The sequence below is a fragment of the Pagrus pagrus genome, assembly GCF_965226575.1.
Source record: "Pagrus pagrus genome assembly, chromosome: 15".
NCBI classification, from domain to species: Eukaryota; Metazoa; Chordata; class Actinopteri; order Spariformes; family Sparidae; genus Pagrus; species Pagrus pagrus.
In genome coordinates, this window is record NC_140199.1 from 9,919,814 (window position 1) to 9,936,454 (window position 16,641).

At 42.5% G+C, this 16,641-nt stretch overlaps 1 protein-coding gene across 1 annotated transcript in view; it reads right to left on the reverse strand.

Annotated features, from left to right (window-relative positions):
* LOC311271073 (serine protease HTRA1A-like) overlaps nucleotides 1-14,470 on the reverse strand; it is a 30,630-nt gene extending 16,160 nt beyond the window's left edge. The window contains exons 1-3 of the mRNA XM_084376467.1: nucleotides 13,896-14,470; nucleotides 4,680-4,788; nucleotides 3,815-4,019 (exon numbers count right to left, since the gene is read on the reverse strand). Coding sequence (XP_084232593.1) covers nucleotides 3,815-4,019; nucleotides 4,680-4,788; nucleotides 13,896-14,352 — 771 coding nt within the window. The 5' untranslated portion in view covers nucleotides 14,353-14,470. The remainder of the gene's footprint in view (nucleotides 1-3,814; nucleotides 4,020-4,679; nucleotides 4,789-13,895) is intronic.
* Between the last annotated feature and the right edge of the window lie 2,171 nt (nucleotides 14,471-16,641).

Consider the following 16,641-nt stretch of genomic DNA (forward strand, 5'->3'; position numbering starts at 1 on the left):
TCCAGATACAAAACTCACATGTGGAAAATTTGCTAGAAAACAGCCCAACTCGTGCTTGTAGACACAGAGATTTGTCTAAAAACCGAAGCTCTAATCTGAAAAGCTCCTTAAACTGAAGAGAAGATAAATTTGATGGATCACTTTGAATGCTTGTTCACACTTTTAAATCCAGATGAGCTTCATGTTCTTACAGCCGCATCGAGTCAGAGATGTTGAATTGAGACTTAAGTCAGATTTAAGCCAGAAAAATGAGGACTTGACACTCGACTTGCCTCCGTAAAGACTTGACTTGATCAAGAAACATTCAAGACTTAAATCATGACCCGGTATATCCGAGCTAAAAGGCAGCGACAGCAGGCCTCGCTGGCACACCCAGCTCATTTAATTACTCTATTTCATAGTCAGCTAAGGCTGCAACCATTTATTATTTTCATTATTGATTAATCTGCCAGTTATTTTCTCCATTAATCATTCGGCCTTTATAATATAAGTTATGCAACAGTTAAAATACCAATCACAATTTACGGGAGCATGAGATGATGTTTTATCCAACCACCGGTTCACGAAAACTGAAATAATTAATCTACAACAGCTTATTTTCTCTTTAATAAGCTTGAACATTTGGATTTCTTCCCTAAAAAAACACTTAAATGCTGAATTATTGTACTAGTTGTTATTAAAGCTAGCTGTCATTAAACTCTTTTATTAATAGACAGATCAGCTCTCGTCTCGCCTATGTAAAACTAGTACTATCACAGTAGACAAAACTATTTTCAAGGTCCACTTATTAATGACTTAATGCATCTTTTTCACCAGTAGAAGAGATTTGCTCAGTTGTTGTTAACTTTCCATTATTCTGAGATTTAAATTGAAAACTTAACCAGGTCGCTCTGTACCCTGGAAACAGCTGCTGACTACACAATCTTCACTCAAGGAGACTGTGAAACATTAAAAAGCTACAGAATAAGCTGGTAAGTTGACCTTGAGTGAAGACTGCTTTGTCACCTGCTGTCAAGGATGAACAGTAAGAGATCTTTGAAGGGACAGTGCTGTGTCTTTTGCCATTGGGAAAAGCCTTCAGCGGCGTTCTTCCTTCACTGAAGATAACAGCTCTGATATAACTTATACTATAGCAGCATCCATGACCTGCTGCCAGTCCTTCCTCTGTGGTTCAGACACACAGGTAGAGCGTGATCACTGATCTTCTGAGTCCGGCTGCCTCACCAAGTAATCCGTACCATCAGTATGAAGCATATTTCAAAGCTGGAATTTAAAAATGATCCGTCTTTACGTACTGAAGTGGAACACCCTGTATCTATAGGTTTGGATGACTGTGTTTCCCCTTTTAAATGTATCCAAAATGACAACTTTGCTCGCCCTCCTGCCCTCTCATTATAACTCACTCATCCTCTAATTTCCTCCTGTATTAACTCTCACTGGCTCCACACACACACGCACACACACACACATGCCGACCTCCCCTCATTAGCACAAATACCAGCTCTGTCTAAATCATGTGGCCTTTCCAAAGTGACCACAGGTCTTCTGGGGCTTCGTCGCTTACTCATGGCCTGGATGAGCTGCTCCGACTCCACACAATGACTTACACTCATGATGTTTAATGTGTTTTCTACAAGAATCACACCCTGCATACATCTGGCTGTCACTTGATTGCAATAAATTGGGTTTACTACAATCACCTGTTGTTTAGCAGCCATGCAGAGGAATGCTACAAACACATTTTCAGGTAACAGGCTGGGAAATGTTTCTGCATGCACCGCGAGGCCTCTGCACTGATGAAGCGTGCATTATTGTCGACCGGGACGAGAAATTATCGCTCATGCGTTTACAACATTATGAGAGTCGTTCCTCGATCTACACTGTGCGCAGCGAGCATGTGATGCAAACAAACACGGAGAAGCCCCCTGAATGAAGATCAGCCTGTCATCAACGGACAGAACAGCTTTCATTAAAGGATGAGCAAAAACAAAGCGTCTGTCACTGCTCTTTTCCGCACTCTTCGCTCACATTGTCAGGCCGAACAAAACCTGAGTGTTTCGACCTCTTTTCAGAATCGGAGGTCTTTGTAATACACCTTGTGTTGCTGTCATGAACATCTATTCAGCTGTGTCACCCAGCCATGAGAGTGAGCTCCATAATGCACTCAGCTCTGCTATGACTCGCAGTCAATAGGCCCTGGACGTCTGCCACGCATTCCTTCACATGACTGTTCGCTGTGATTAACATGTAATCTGGATCCCTCTCGTCCAGCAGACAGAGAAATAAACACAGACAGACAGGGACGTGGAGGGAAAGGGAGAGAAAAACAGCAATTATGTGACCTGTGCTGCAAAGTGTAGAAAGATATTTACCTCTTTTGTTGTAAATACGCCGGCTTTAAGTTTCTTAGGGTGAAACATTGTGACAGCTCATATTCTGGGCCTCAACATTGAGATTTTCATACATGTGATTGTCTCCTTGGCTGAAAAAACAGGTGAATGCTAAACTCAGCAGACCACGATCGATGCTCAAGACGATGCTCTCTGCAAGTCGCTCATGAGAGGAGTTGTGAAATATCTGTCAGGTGTTTTTGCGAGTTGATGTGTCTGAACACCAGCAGGATCTGGACTGACTGCCATCCAGCTGTCTTTTTAAAGACCAGCGTGGCTGCACCTGCGTTCTCGCTTTACTTCACTGGCACTTTGAATAATCTTCAGGATTTAGAAACACTTTCTTTAATCCCCCAGCCCTCAAATTTCACAACATTTTAATTGCAGAATTACGAAATAGTGAGTTCATGTTTTGATCTCGTCTCACCGGCTGAGAGTGCAGAAAACTTAGTACCTTTGCAAAGTTTCTCTTTGCACCTGACTTGTAAAGCTCATTTATGAAACCAACATTTGTCCACATCTGTTGTTTTCATCCTGGAGGGCAGTTCTGTGGTCTATGAAGTGAACTGACAAGCAATGTTATTTTTTTCAGCATTAATATATGAGAAATCATTGCTTGAAACTAACCAAGGTCAAAAGCATAGCTTTGAATTGACCCGTATTGGTGGTTGTGATAAGACATGATTTATTCTTTGGGTCAAGAGCCAAAGAACATTCAGCTAACAGAGGGAGAAACGACAGAAAGAGCAAGTTTAGTGGGAAAGTAGAGGACATTTTTCTTCCAGTGAGCATGTTTCCCTTATCTCAGTAAAAACAATCACATCTCAATTAGACAAAGTTTATCTTTTTGAAAGAAATCACATTTTGGGAAATGACCTTATTCATGAGAGATCTGGAACGATAACTGGTTGCATGGCATTTAGGGTTAGGGCATTTTGTGAGTGTCCCAGGGAACTGCGTCCTGTCATCCATGCTAGTAAGTTATGTAGGAGGTGTCAGGAAAAATAGATCAACTCTTACGTCATCAGTGGGATCGAGGCATTACCAAATTTAGCGCTCAAGGAACTGAGTAAAGTTGAACATTGCTATGAGACCTATCTCAAGTCTTACAACAGGGTTTTCCTGTTCAGCCCTCGATCGTATGCTTACTGCCTAAACTGATTCTTATCTATCAAAGCTTTGAGAGCCTCTGCTCTAATTATTTCTTGACAACCACCAAGTGACTTCCTTTCCTGTATGCTAAGCTAAGCTAATCACCTTCTGGCTTTAGCATTATATTTAACAGATCAGTTAGAAAAGAAAAACAGTTTCCTAAAAAATTGGAACTATTCCTTTAAGGGAGACCGTACTGGAAGTTTGATCAACATTTTACGTTTTAGATTTGAGGAAACCTTTTACTACCACTGTCTTGGATTTTGACTGACCGGTGCTTCGATCTTAATGAGGGCGATGTCCGATTTCTCGTCCACGTCTTTGATTTTGGCGTCGTAGGTGCCGCCGCTCTTTAGCTCCACTTTCACCCGGTGCTTATTGGCCACGACGTGGGCATTGGTCACAATCAGGCCGTCTTCTGACACGACAAAGCCAGAACCGCTGGCCACGGCCACCTCCCGCTTGGAATAAGTCATCCTGTGGGAGGAAGCAGAGGGTGGTTTATATTTACTTCACATTTTCAAGGTCTTTTCTCAGAGAAAAAAACAGGCTGAGAGGATTCAAAAACTGATGCATGATGTAACAGTGGTGTAAGACTCGAAAAGTTGAAAGCAATGCGAGCGTCTGAACAGATTTTGTGAACAGGAGGTAGATATATAAACAGCGGGAAGGTGGGTATTCAGAGGTGAGCTGGGGAGATTAAGTAAACACATAAACAGTAATAGGGGAAATCAAACAGACTCTTCGGCGTTAATATACAGCACGACCTCAACTGCTTTTAAGTCAACCTCAGGCAACAGGAAAGACAAGATACAGATCTGAGTGAGGGAAAGATGGAAGAGCACGAGACAGAAAATCAATAGAGCCGCAGACATTCAAAGAGCCTCTTTACAAGCGGCGGTGGCAGACCGAACAGAGACGACAAAGAATCGTAGGTGTCAAAGAAGGTTGAGAGGCGGAGATAAAAGAGCATAAAAGCTGGTGAGACGATGAAGAGAAGAGACGCTGAAGGACTGAGGTGGAGAGCAAGGTGCTCTACCAACTGGTGTGGTCTGGTTGAGTGCACAGGTGGGCTGTTAATTCTAGTGTTTCAGCCTGTCCCACGCACACACACATGTTCAGGTGCGCGACTCTTACTTGCGGTAGAGTTCAATGTGAACCACAGACGGGGCAATTCTCTCCACCACGTCGGCGATGAAGTTGTATTTGTGTCTCGGGCTGTCTGGGTTGTTGTCCTGAGCTGAAACTGCAACAGACAGACACACGCACACACACACACACACACAGAGACACACACGCACACACGTAGGATGTCAGTTGAGTGAAAACAAACAGAAAATGCACTGAAATACTGCATGATGTAAGAGCGGTGAGAGAATAGAAAAACCTAACACATAAAACAGCCCTTTATCATAACACGTCGGGGGAAAAGAAAAGATGACAGTTCATCTGTGGTTGAGACTGTCTAGGTCAGGTCTGACACACACACACACACACACACACACACACTTAAAAACACTTAAAAACACTTACCCTCTGGCCATAAACCTTACAAAAAAATACTTAACCTTGACCTTTACCCTTATCTTACCCTTGCTGATTGTACACACAGACTCTTAAACCATCAGCAGGTCTTTTCTCAAGACAGGCCCTCACAAGTATAATACCACTGTCTCTCTCTCACACACACACGCACAAACACACACTGTCTGACACTTTGGGTTTGAGCGCTGCCAAATTCACTGAATCATCCATCCCGACATCTCTCCAGTGTTGGGCAAGTCAGGAAATGTTGAGTGATTTACCTGGTAATTAAGTCGTACCCAGAAGACACTTAAACCAAAGCTATGAATCAAATCTCCCCAGACCTTTCCCTTTGAGCTCTTCATCCTTCCATTCGTAAACCCTTATTTTGCCACGTACCTCAAAGCGCTTTGTCTCACAAGGACAATTTTCAGTTAATAGGCCTGAATCTCCTCGAGGACTGAATTTTGTGAAAGTCAAAGGCGTCCCTAAGCCCTGGGATATCGCTGATTGCAGTGAAGGGTTAAGGAAAGAGAAAGACTTTCCGCTTTAGGTGCAGTTAAGCTAACACAAGCGTGGAATGAGCACCATCTTGCCATACTGAATGCCACTAAATTATACCGTATGAAAACATTTGTCAACCCGCAGAGGGAAAATTCTTTAACATCATCATTCAGCTCCCACTGGTTGCACTGGTGCGCCTAACCTTTTCATTTAGGGGCACCAGCACATCATTTAGGTGCACCCAATGACAAACTTTAATTCAGTTTCTTAACACATTATGTAAATGATTGTATACAGGAATAAAGGTGGAAATACATGTTATTCATTCACTGAATGACATGCAACAAAGCGAACACGGAAAGGCCCTACAGGGTACATCTTCTGGGCACCATGAACGCCTATTTAACACTTTGTGCCAATCCAACTTGTAGATATTTCACAGGACACGTAAACACTTAAAAGTCAGGGTTCATCCCCTGGATATCTGAAACCAAACTGCCAACATAGTGGTGCTATAGAGAAACCAATGATCACTAAAGTCAGTAGGTTTCATCATCTGGGGAGCATGAATGTCTGTACAAAACTGCATAATACTTGTTAAAATATTTTAGGTCGAGCAGTGGTGCACTGATTGACATTGATATTTCCATCCCTGGAGCCATGCCGGCAGCAAAATAAGAAGTTGGTAATCTACAAATGGAGCCACTTTCCTCTGAGCCTCCACATACAATTTCCTTATTGAACTTTAAAGCTACAAATCAAACATTAAATCCGATAAACGTCACACCAGCTTCTCACCACAGTAAGACAGAGAAGTAATGGAAAGGCTGGAGTCACTCTCCCTACGCTAGCCTCACACCCGAGGGGGTTCGTGGTCGGCTCTGATAGGATTATAGTTAGAGAGTACGGGCCCACTGTCCAGAGCTTATGTTTGTTCTGGAGCGCCCATACAGGCTCTCCGTCTCTTCCACTTCATCATGTTATGATGAGTGCTGCCTCCTCTTACGAAAATTTTACTCCCAGGGTCACACTGCGACATGATGTGATGACAGTAGACTTATGAGCCCAGTGGTGACGATCTTTTAGAGTTGGGAAATCTTGAATCAAGATGTGGTGAACAGCTCAGAGCCTGAGCTAAGCCATTGTTGCCTGATTTATACATACCGCTGAAACGAGCTTAGAAAGGCTTTACTGTTGCAGAATTAGGTTTATTTATGAGCCCGACTGAGAGGCAGCCGTCTCCTTAAATGCCAAAAAATTACCAATTCATCCTTAACTTTGAAATCCCAAATCTCACTGATGTGTGGAGAGGAAGTCGGGATGCAAAGCTTTCTGATTAGTGTCTAATCCACATGTTGACATTTTTCCATCTGCTAAAAGGCTTCAGGAAGCACCGTCACAGACATCACAAACTGTAGCTCAACAGCTCATGAGCTGCATAACTAGACAGTTGTTGTCAATACAAATGTGTGTGGACATTTTTTGTTGGCCAGTGACTGACAGATATTGGTCAGCCACACAGAAAGAAAGTCTTTTTTAATATACGGTAGCACCCTTAAGAACAAGGGTCAGTTATAAGTCCAGGATTACATTATGATATACTGTCATGGATTGAGCTACCTGCAGTATATTAAGTAGTAGCTGCAGCATTAGTAATGCTTATATATTTTAATATATATTTTCCTCAGTATTTCATAATCTTACTTTCAGTACTAATATTTTGATCATAATACTGAATATATGCTTTTATTTGAGTACGAATTTAAATGCTGGGCTTTTACTTGTAACATAGTAGTTTGACGCTGTGGTGTTACGAGTTTTCCTGAAAGAAAAAGGGACTTTATACCCTTTTTTTAGCCACTTCACTGCAGCTGCTTAGCTTAAAGCATTAACTCGCATCCGTTTTGAATTGGGTTCACGTTGAGGGTGTAAATAACTCAGTCAATCTCAGAACTTCCAGCGACTTGGATTACCCTGAAAGAGCTGTATGGAGCCATTTAGTTTTTTTTCCATTGTTGTTTTTATGTTTTCAAAACAAGTCCCCATCTACTTCAGTTGTTTAGGAGAATGCTGAAACGCCGTTTTGCTGTGAAGCTCCAGAAATGTTTTGTGGACTACAAAACTTCACATAACTTTCCACCAGCATGTGGGTGATTACATAATTTGTGGGTGAACTGTTTCGTTAAGTAAAAAGATTTCAATGACTTCCTTCACCTTTGTAAAAACAGCTTTGTCTAATTGTTTCTGCCGACAGTGGAGATCAAGTATCGTTTACACAACAATGGTTGAAAATTCAACCAAAACTACTGATGATTCTGTTCAAGTGGGAGTTAAGAACTAAGCTCATCTTGGGAAAAAGACTCCTAATAAAATATGTGAGTAAAGTTAAGCATCAGTAAACAACAATCAGACGTCTAAAAGAGTATTTCTGGAGTCAAATCGACAATTCAATGCAAAGAGACCATTCAAACACAACATTTAAAAAGGAAATCCATATAAAGGCGCTCTGCTCTGCTCACCATCTCTTTCTATCTCACACACACACATTCAAAGTCCCCCCTGATCATCATCACCCCATATACCCATCAACCCCCTCCCATCTCTACACATTGACCTTCACCACAAGGGTCCCCGCTCAAGATCTCAGTTTCTTTTCTTTTTCAATTTTCCCATACATAGTACCCGCTGTTTTATTGGCGCCTGCAGGCGGAAGCAGCTTTTTCTTTTCCCCTAGACGAGAGAAAACTATGTGAATACAGTGAGGTCAGCTCCTTGTCTTGATGCACTGAGGGTCTCACTCGCTGATTCTCTGCTGTTGGGCAAACTGATGCCCACCAGGCTTATACTAATGTGATAACGTGTGAAATTGAGGCAAAGAAATGTGTTTTTTGTCATAATGTAAATTAAATGCAAGTCCTGATGTTTCCTCTTTGGTCTTTACTGGCTTTATAGCGGAAACTAAACCTCTGTGCCTTAAGTGGAGCTTTGAGAATAATGGCAACCACAGTCACTTAGTTATGTGTACGCTATTATAAAATCATTTCCAGTAAGTCATTGATTTGATTTTGGTTCAATACACATCCTTAATGACTCAGCGTCAGATCATGACTCATTTGATGAGGCTCAGCTGTTCTGCAGTAACGAAGATACACAGCTGAGCGCTGCTGCTGTTTATAATATTAGAATGACACATTGGCAGGTGACCCACTGTTTGACTGTGTGAGTTTAACTAACCTCATTTTCCATTTCTATTTTTGTTTTAATTTGTTCCATTTTTATTGTATTTAAACTCAAAGAACTTTATTTTTTCCACTTGCGACTTCAATCAGAAGAGGCAGCACACAATAGAAACAGAAACACCCACACGCAGAGAAGACAACATTAATATAATAACTTTAAAATTGTTTATAATTGGAAAGATTCTGAAGCTGATGGATTTTATTACCAACGCAACACTAAGGGCAACATTAAGTGAGATTTGTCGCGGTCCAACAGTGACCATATTGGCAGAAATGAGCAGAGAGAGCAGGCAGGACGTATAGTGGGCTGAGACTATGGTGGGCCTTGGACCCTTAGGGGTTCCTTGCTGAAGCAACAGCGAAAAACATTAGAGATCTATATGCTGAGAAGTGGAAAATATGTTCGGATCATTATGAAATTAAGGCGGGGCAAGTAAGACTGTGGTGGCCTGCAATAGTCGAGGTAATTAATAGGAAACAGTGAGGAACTAAAATGTTCCCTAAGCCAATTTCGGTTTCCACCATTGTCTAAAGACCTGCGAAGATTTGGTAAATTAGTCCCCTAACGTACGAAAAAGCTGTTTTTACACATCATTTTGGCGGTCAACTATACAATAACAGCACATCTGCCATATGCCTTTTCTTTAATTCCATGTTGATGTATTGAAGAACAAAGAACAAAACCCAAAATGGTTTACGGTTGCAAATTTAAAACATGGTGACCGAAATAAACCAATCACAAATGTTCACCACTTTTGGAAAGTACAATCCCTGGGCTTATTTTAGACCCTGGTCCCTCTGGTGGAAAAGCACCGAGTTCCTTCAAAGGTTCCTAGTCCCCGGGGAAAGTTCCTGTGGTGGAAACGAAGCTTAAGAGGCCATGCAAACATAATATTTCTATGTTTTAGTGAAAATTGTATGAGATACACAAGCGCATAAGAGCAAAGGAAGTCTATGGAGGAGGCTGCAGCAAAGATGGTCGAGCAGAAAGACAAACAAAGAAATAATAAGCAAGAGAATTAAAGGAATCATGAACAGGAAGGAAAGTAGATGAGGAAAACAGACAGACAGAGAGACATGCAGAAACAGTAGAAGAGACTGAATGATAGAGCAACATAAAAAAAAGGGGGGGAAAAAAACGTGCGCAAAGATGATCTTTTAATATTAAGAGTGGCTGTGAGAAATCAAGGAAGAATGTGCAAACTCAGCACATGTCACAAGCCGGAGTCACAGAGTGCATTCTGCAACATCAGCGAGCAACAAAGCACAGTCACTCAGCAGCCACCAGTCGTATCAGGCCTTCAATAAGAGCAGACTATCAAAAACATAACACAAACATCATCTGCACGCTCACACCTTATTCACCCAGATAAATTCCTCACACTTGCTTGTTTTTTCAGCCCTTATATGAAGTTCTGTGTCAAAACTGGGTAATGTTGGGCAACTCCTCTCCCCTCATTCTGTTTTCAAACATCTTAAACAAATAAGACCCCTCGGTCACAGCTATAATTGACCTAATTCTCTTTGCCAAAAACAACCAGCTTGCATAATCAACATCGTTGCCCTCCAGAGCCAAAATGACATCATGCAAAGTGTACGTGCATATGTTTTCTTAACATGGGGCCAGGTTGCAGGGTAGTTTGAAGTGCTCTGAGGAGGTTGAATTTCTTTTCAGCAGTGGTGGAAGAAGTACTCAAGTCAAACCTTTCACTGACATTCAGTACTACAGTGTAGAAATACTCTGCATTACAATAGACTATAACTATTGATGCATTAATATGTACATTACTTGAATATTGCTGCTAATAATAGCTTTATCGGGGCCAAGCTCATATGGATTTGGCTGCCTGAGGGCAAACTGTGTTTTATGATGAGCTGATGAGGCAATAGTCCATATTGACGCGGCAGCCATTTTCCTCATCATCCATCTAATAAATTGTTATCACATTTTCACATTTCACAGCTTCCCGACTGATCAGCAACTGAAAACATCATGAATAGTGAAAATCTTGAGGGACATGGGGCCATATTTCAAGGTAAAGCAACATATTTGTAACCTGTTAGCTCACATAAGCTAAGTCAGCCACTTCCTAGCTGACATTAGGAGGAGGAAAGGAGCAAAGCAGTACAACATTTCAGATTCCCATCCTGAGGAAAATGGCCGCCATGTGAATATGATCCATTAAGCTCGTCTTAGTTCGGTAAAAGAGAGAAACTTGAATACAGGAGGTGAACTGTGTTTTTTTTTTGGGTTTAGTAAGAAAAATAGAAGATAAGTTAATTGTGTTCATTTATTCGCTAACAGCTAGCATTTATCTCCCAGCTGAAACGACTGTACGGGGGCTATCGTTACGGTTAGCTTGCTAACTTCAGCAGACATCTCTGCAGCACAGCACTTAAAGTAGACGTCTTTGACATGATGTCACACGCTGTTAATTCTTTACCTTCTATTTATAATTTTAGTTCATTTTTTAACTGTTTTAAACTAAAAAAATCTGGCCATATCTTACAGATTGCTCCTTTAAGTACAGCACCAACTCCTGCAAGTCTTCAACCTCAACCACATCCTATGCGTAAGTTGATCTAAAAAAAGAAGTGATGCCAGTACAGACAGCATTATTCACCAACAGCTTGGACAGAAGCAGAACTGATGTACCAAATGAAATGTGACTCCTTTTATTGCAGCTATGGAAATTTTCACTGGGAGCCTCGGAAAATCAATGGCACTCACCACAGTCTTGCTCTGTTTCAGACATGGTTAGCTGCCTTGGAATGACTTAACCATTTAAGTTGCTTACATGACTGACAAACAAATGTGGCGATGCAGTCTGCCCTACCGCCGCCTCCCACACAGTTTTTGAAGTACATGTAAACCTTTCCCTCAAAATAACGGGTTGCTAATTTTGTGTTTTCCTCGGTGTCTCCTGCCTGTTTTAAACTGTCTTCGGCACAGGAGGAATTATGGCTTTGAATCAGCGCCAGACATTCCTTCATGTGACTGTTAAGTGTGATTTATGAGTGACAACAGAAACACGGAGAGACAGCGAGAGAAAGGGGAAGAGAGAGAGGAAGGACTCCGGAGTGGGGGGGTGTTTAGTAAGTTTCCAGGCTTTGAGGTAAGTTATAGGTCTTTGAGGCGACAGGTGTTGAAGCTCTTCATTGAGCAGTTTTTATGTGCACACATGGTGCACACTTCAGGTGGATGTATGTTGAAGACACACACACACACGACTAACTGGAGAATGATACAATGTCTTTACCAGCTGTAGCCTCACTCGCATGTGTGCAACTGTGTGTGTCTGTGTAACCATTTCTCATTCCTGAATATTTCATCTGTTGTTTTAAGCAGCGGTTGAAAGTAACTAAGTATGTTTACTCAAACACTGTACTTAAGTACAACTTAGAGGAACTTGTCCTTTTCTGGAGTATTCAAAGTTTCTGCTACTTTATACCTTTACTGCACTACTTTTGGAGGCAAATATACTTTTTACTGCCCTAACTGTAAATACTAGTTACTTTGCAGACTGCATGCTGCGTCACAGCTAACGCAACATATTATAAATTAATCTATTCCATCTGCAATTGGATAAAAAAAAAAGACACGCACACTGATTTTGATAATCAGAAAAATTCTGAATATCAGATCCAATAACTGGCCAGGTCAATTACAGCAATGTCGATAACGCCAACCCAGATAAAGGCGATAAAGCCGGTGCTTATAACGCCAATGCTAATAACGGCAACGCCAAGTCCGCCGAAAATGCCAACGCTGATTATGCCAACATTTATAACGCCAATTTTGATAAAGCCAATTTTGATAAAGCCAATGCCAATAAAGCCCAACGCCGATGACGCCAACACTAAAAACGTTGAAAACGCCAACGAAAATAACGCTTACATTGATATCGCCAACGTCGATATCGCCAACGACAATAAAGCCAATGCCGATATCGCCTATGCCGATAAAGCCAAAAAGCCAACAGCAATAACACCAACACTGATATCGCCAACGTTGATATCGCCAATGCTGATAACGCCAGCATCAAGTCAACGCCAAGTATACAGTTTATACATACATGTAAATATTCATTTACTTTTACTTGCACTTTTGATACTCAAGTACATCTATTGCCAGATGATTACTTTTATTAATTAAGTATGTTTTATGTCAAATACTTTTTGCCATTCGCTCAAATGCTATTCTTATGGGTGACTTTCACATTTATCAAAGTGACAAGATATCTTTAACTCAATCGTGACTTTTGGAAACTTTCTACAACACTGGTTTTCACACATATCACACACGTAGCTTTAATGATGACGAATGACTCAATGATTAAATGTACATCGGGGCTGATTCAGAAGTGAAGAGTGATGTGTGTTTATTATTGAGCTCCCCTGATTGGGCTGAAACACTGTTCACATGACTCACTGATAAAGCATCCACATATATAGCCGCATATATAATGTTTCCCAGTAAAAACAGCCTATATCACACTTATCAGACTTTAAAAATTCCTTTCTGTCCAGCTAATGCACACTGCCCTGCCATGGACTAGTATTATATGAAACAATAAAGCGGATTTAAGCCATGTGACTGCTGCTTGTGCCTGCCAGAGAAAATCCATCACACCAAGCTTTATATCAGAGGGGAGGGGAGCTCATGACTTCATTCAACCAGGCAAAAGAAGAATGAGAAGGAAAAAAAACAGCCCTCTGATCTGATCGAGTCTAATTGTAATGCAGGAACAAGAGGGGAAACACACTTGAATGGTGGCTCTTGTTATCCTAAACACATGGGGATTGTGTGCCAGTGAATGCAGCCTGAACATCTGTGTGAAGTCCAGTGAGGACTTGAAGGATCAGGATGTTCAATGAAATGTACAGATGTACTCTAGTGTGCTGAGACTGCAAGATTCCTGTTTGAAAATAACACAAATATACTTCTGTCCTGAAAAATGAAATGTTTGTTTCACAGTAAAAGTCAGCAGGAAGTTCTGACAATCCTAATCATCAAACTTTCTACCACATCTTCATAACATCTCAGTATGCTTTGGGGGGTCTTGTTCAACAACCTGAGCGTTACCTTTCCCGCAGGCTCCCCGCTGAATGAACAGAACAGGTGGCTGCTGCAGCTTCTGCGCTCGGCGGCTCACCCTCTTCAGCTCGCAGATATTCCGGTAGGACACCCCATCGCTCCCACAGACCGGCTCGGTGGTTTTGCACGCGCAAATCCCGCTCTTGCTTCTCCTCCTCACCGTGACAGTGTACCCCACTCCGCCGGTGACCGAGCACTCCAGCCCCTCTGCGCACATCGGGTCCCCGAGCTTCCCGCTGCCGCCGCACGCTTCGCCCTCGCCGGATGCGCACACCAGGCAGCAGTTGCAGGCATCGAGGGTCTGTCCCGCCTGGCAGTCCGCTGGTAGCCGGGGACACATCGACTTGTCACAGCGAGAAGGACATCCGATAACGTACCGGCTGGTGATTTGCGCATCAGCCGGCACGGACGCGAAGGCGACGATTACGCACAGCGACCAAAACATGATTCAAACTAAAAAATAAGTTAAATAGAAAGTTTTTAAAGGATTCCAAATGTGTGCTCTCTGCTTGCAGTGTTATGGGATGAGAGAGCTCAGTAGTGCTGAGAGGGGGGAGTCACTTCTTCAGCTGGAGAGGCATTTAACAGAGACTCCACTGCGCAGCCAATTACGCGACTTGACGTTGTTGCTGGCACCGCATCATAAAAAAGCAACTCACTTTCAAGATAATCACAACAAGCCTGGCGGTTGGTGCGTTTAGGTGACGTGCTGAACGGAAGCGCTGCGTTATGATGTGCCTGTGGATAGAATAAGAGTCAGAGGAAAGAGCAGAAATTACGCATGAGTGGGGATGGGGTATTTTTGTAGAGCTGTGACACAGAACTTCAGGGAAAAGTCGCCAAGTTGTGCGTAAAATCCTCTCACTGTTGCTTTCCTCAAAGAGGGGGTGAGAAGGTCAAGGTCACCCAACCGCACCTCTGGAGCTGCTAGACTGTCAGGAAGAACTCAAGGGCATGTTTCCTGATATTGACCCTGATTTAATTATGTACAAACAAATAAAAACAGGATTAAACCTCAGTGGCGACAGGGGCCGTGTAGCCCAGATGTTTTATATGCTGCACAGCCCTCCACACATCCTGCAGGCCTATTTCCTGCGTGTTGTTTTTAACTACTCCCCTCATGAATTACTCACTCCTGGCAGCCGCACAAGCCTTATGGTTATTTAGTGGTGGAAAAAAGAAAAAACGCAGGGTGGATTGTGGGATTTGTGGAGTTAATGTGGCGCTTTTCACACAGCCAAATTTGTTCTAATTGGAAAATTGCAAGAGAGCATCATTAATCCATTTATTTTGATCCTCATCCCAGCTCTCTGGGTTATTATAAGCATGCAGCTGGTGGGGGGAAATAAACATCTAATGGGGGTATCCAAAATAATCGTCGTAAATCAATCAAAGAGCAGTCTAAATATTTATTTCAGTTGACCATTTGTGTCACACACTCAATGGAAAACCAGTTTCTCTGGAAAAACCGTAAAACAATCCGATTGTTTGGTGATGTGGCACACATTTACAGTATTAAGGGCCCAAAGTTTTACGGTTGGCGAACAACAAATCTCTGTTTGGTTTAAGATGTCTGTGGTGAGCTGTAAAAGAATCCAGTAAACACTGAGGCAGTGAACCAGTGTCATAAAACAACCCAATACAATGTGATTGATTATGGGCACAGAGGTCGTAATGGTTTAAATGATGTGGCTGGATGCTGCTGGGGAAGGGGAAGGACCAGGTCCCCTGTGGTGTGCCAGGGCTCAGGGTAACACAAACCTCTGTATCCAAAGGGCAATTAGAGAGGGGCAGAAAGGGACGGAGGGCAGTCATAGGCTCTCACAGAAACAGGAAGAGTGTTAAAATGCAGACTTGTTACCAAAAATTCAATGTAGGCCAACTGTTTTGAGTTCATGTATGAGAATAGACATTTGAGCCTCACGTCACTGACTCATCTAAAAACAAATGAGACACACACAGCAGCTGTAAGACACTGCAGCATCATCGGACCCATTATGTGGCAACGCTCTCCGGAGCGCGAGCGTCTAGGCGAGAAACGGTGGGAAAATCCACAGATGAAAACAACCTCATCTGTAAGGAACACCCATTCTCCACCCGAGGCCAGTGAGCGTAACCGAGGATGGACGCCACTGAGGTCTGTGTGATCTCTCCGCTCCAGTCTGCAGGGGAGGCCCCTCACAGTCCAAACGGGGCCTCGCCTGAAGCCACACCAAAGTCTGGCATCCTCCAATGACGAGCTGAGATGGAGTATGTGAAGAAAGGGTTCAGTGTATATCAGCTGTACACATGAGGAATCAGCAATATACATTCAAGAAGTGAAGGCCAGAACATTTAATAGCTTGAACTGATCAAAGTGACTTTACATAATCAGGTCTGCTCCATGACCTCACTCCTTAAGTCTACAGAGGCTACATTTGTAACAAGCACCTCAATAAGAGCCGATGAGGGGATCACACATTAGTACAGGTGTTGGAGAGAAAACGCAGACTGTATATGCAGTGGAGGAATCCAATTTTATGTAATGTGATGTTCAAGTACTGTAATTAAAACAAACATCACCAATTTTACACATTTAAAGTTGTGTTGTGTTCACAGGTCTTGTGGTACGACTGCAGATGTGAAGCCTTCTGTGGCTCCAGAGGAAGCTGAGTGCAATCTGATAAATTGTCTCAAGTGATGTCACTCAGTAGCTCAGTTGCATTGTGGGTAACGTAGGCGCCAGGTTCTGCAG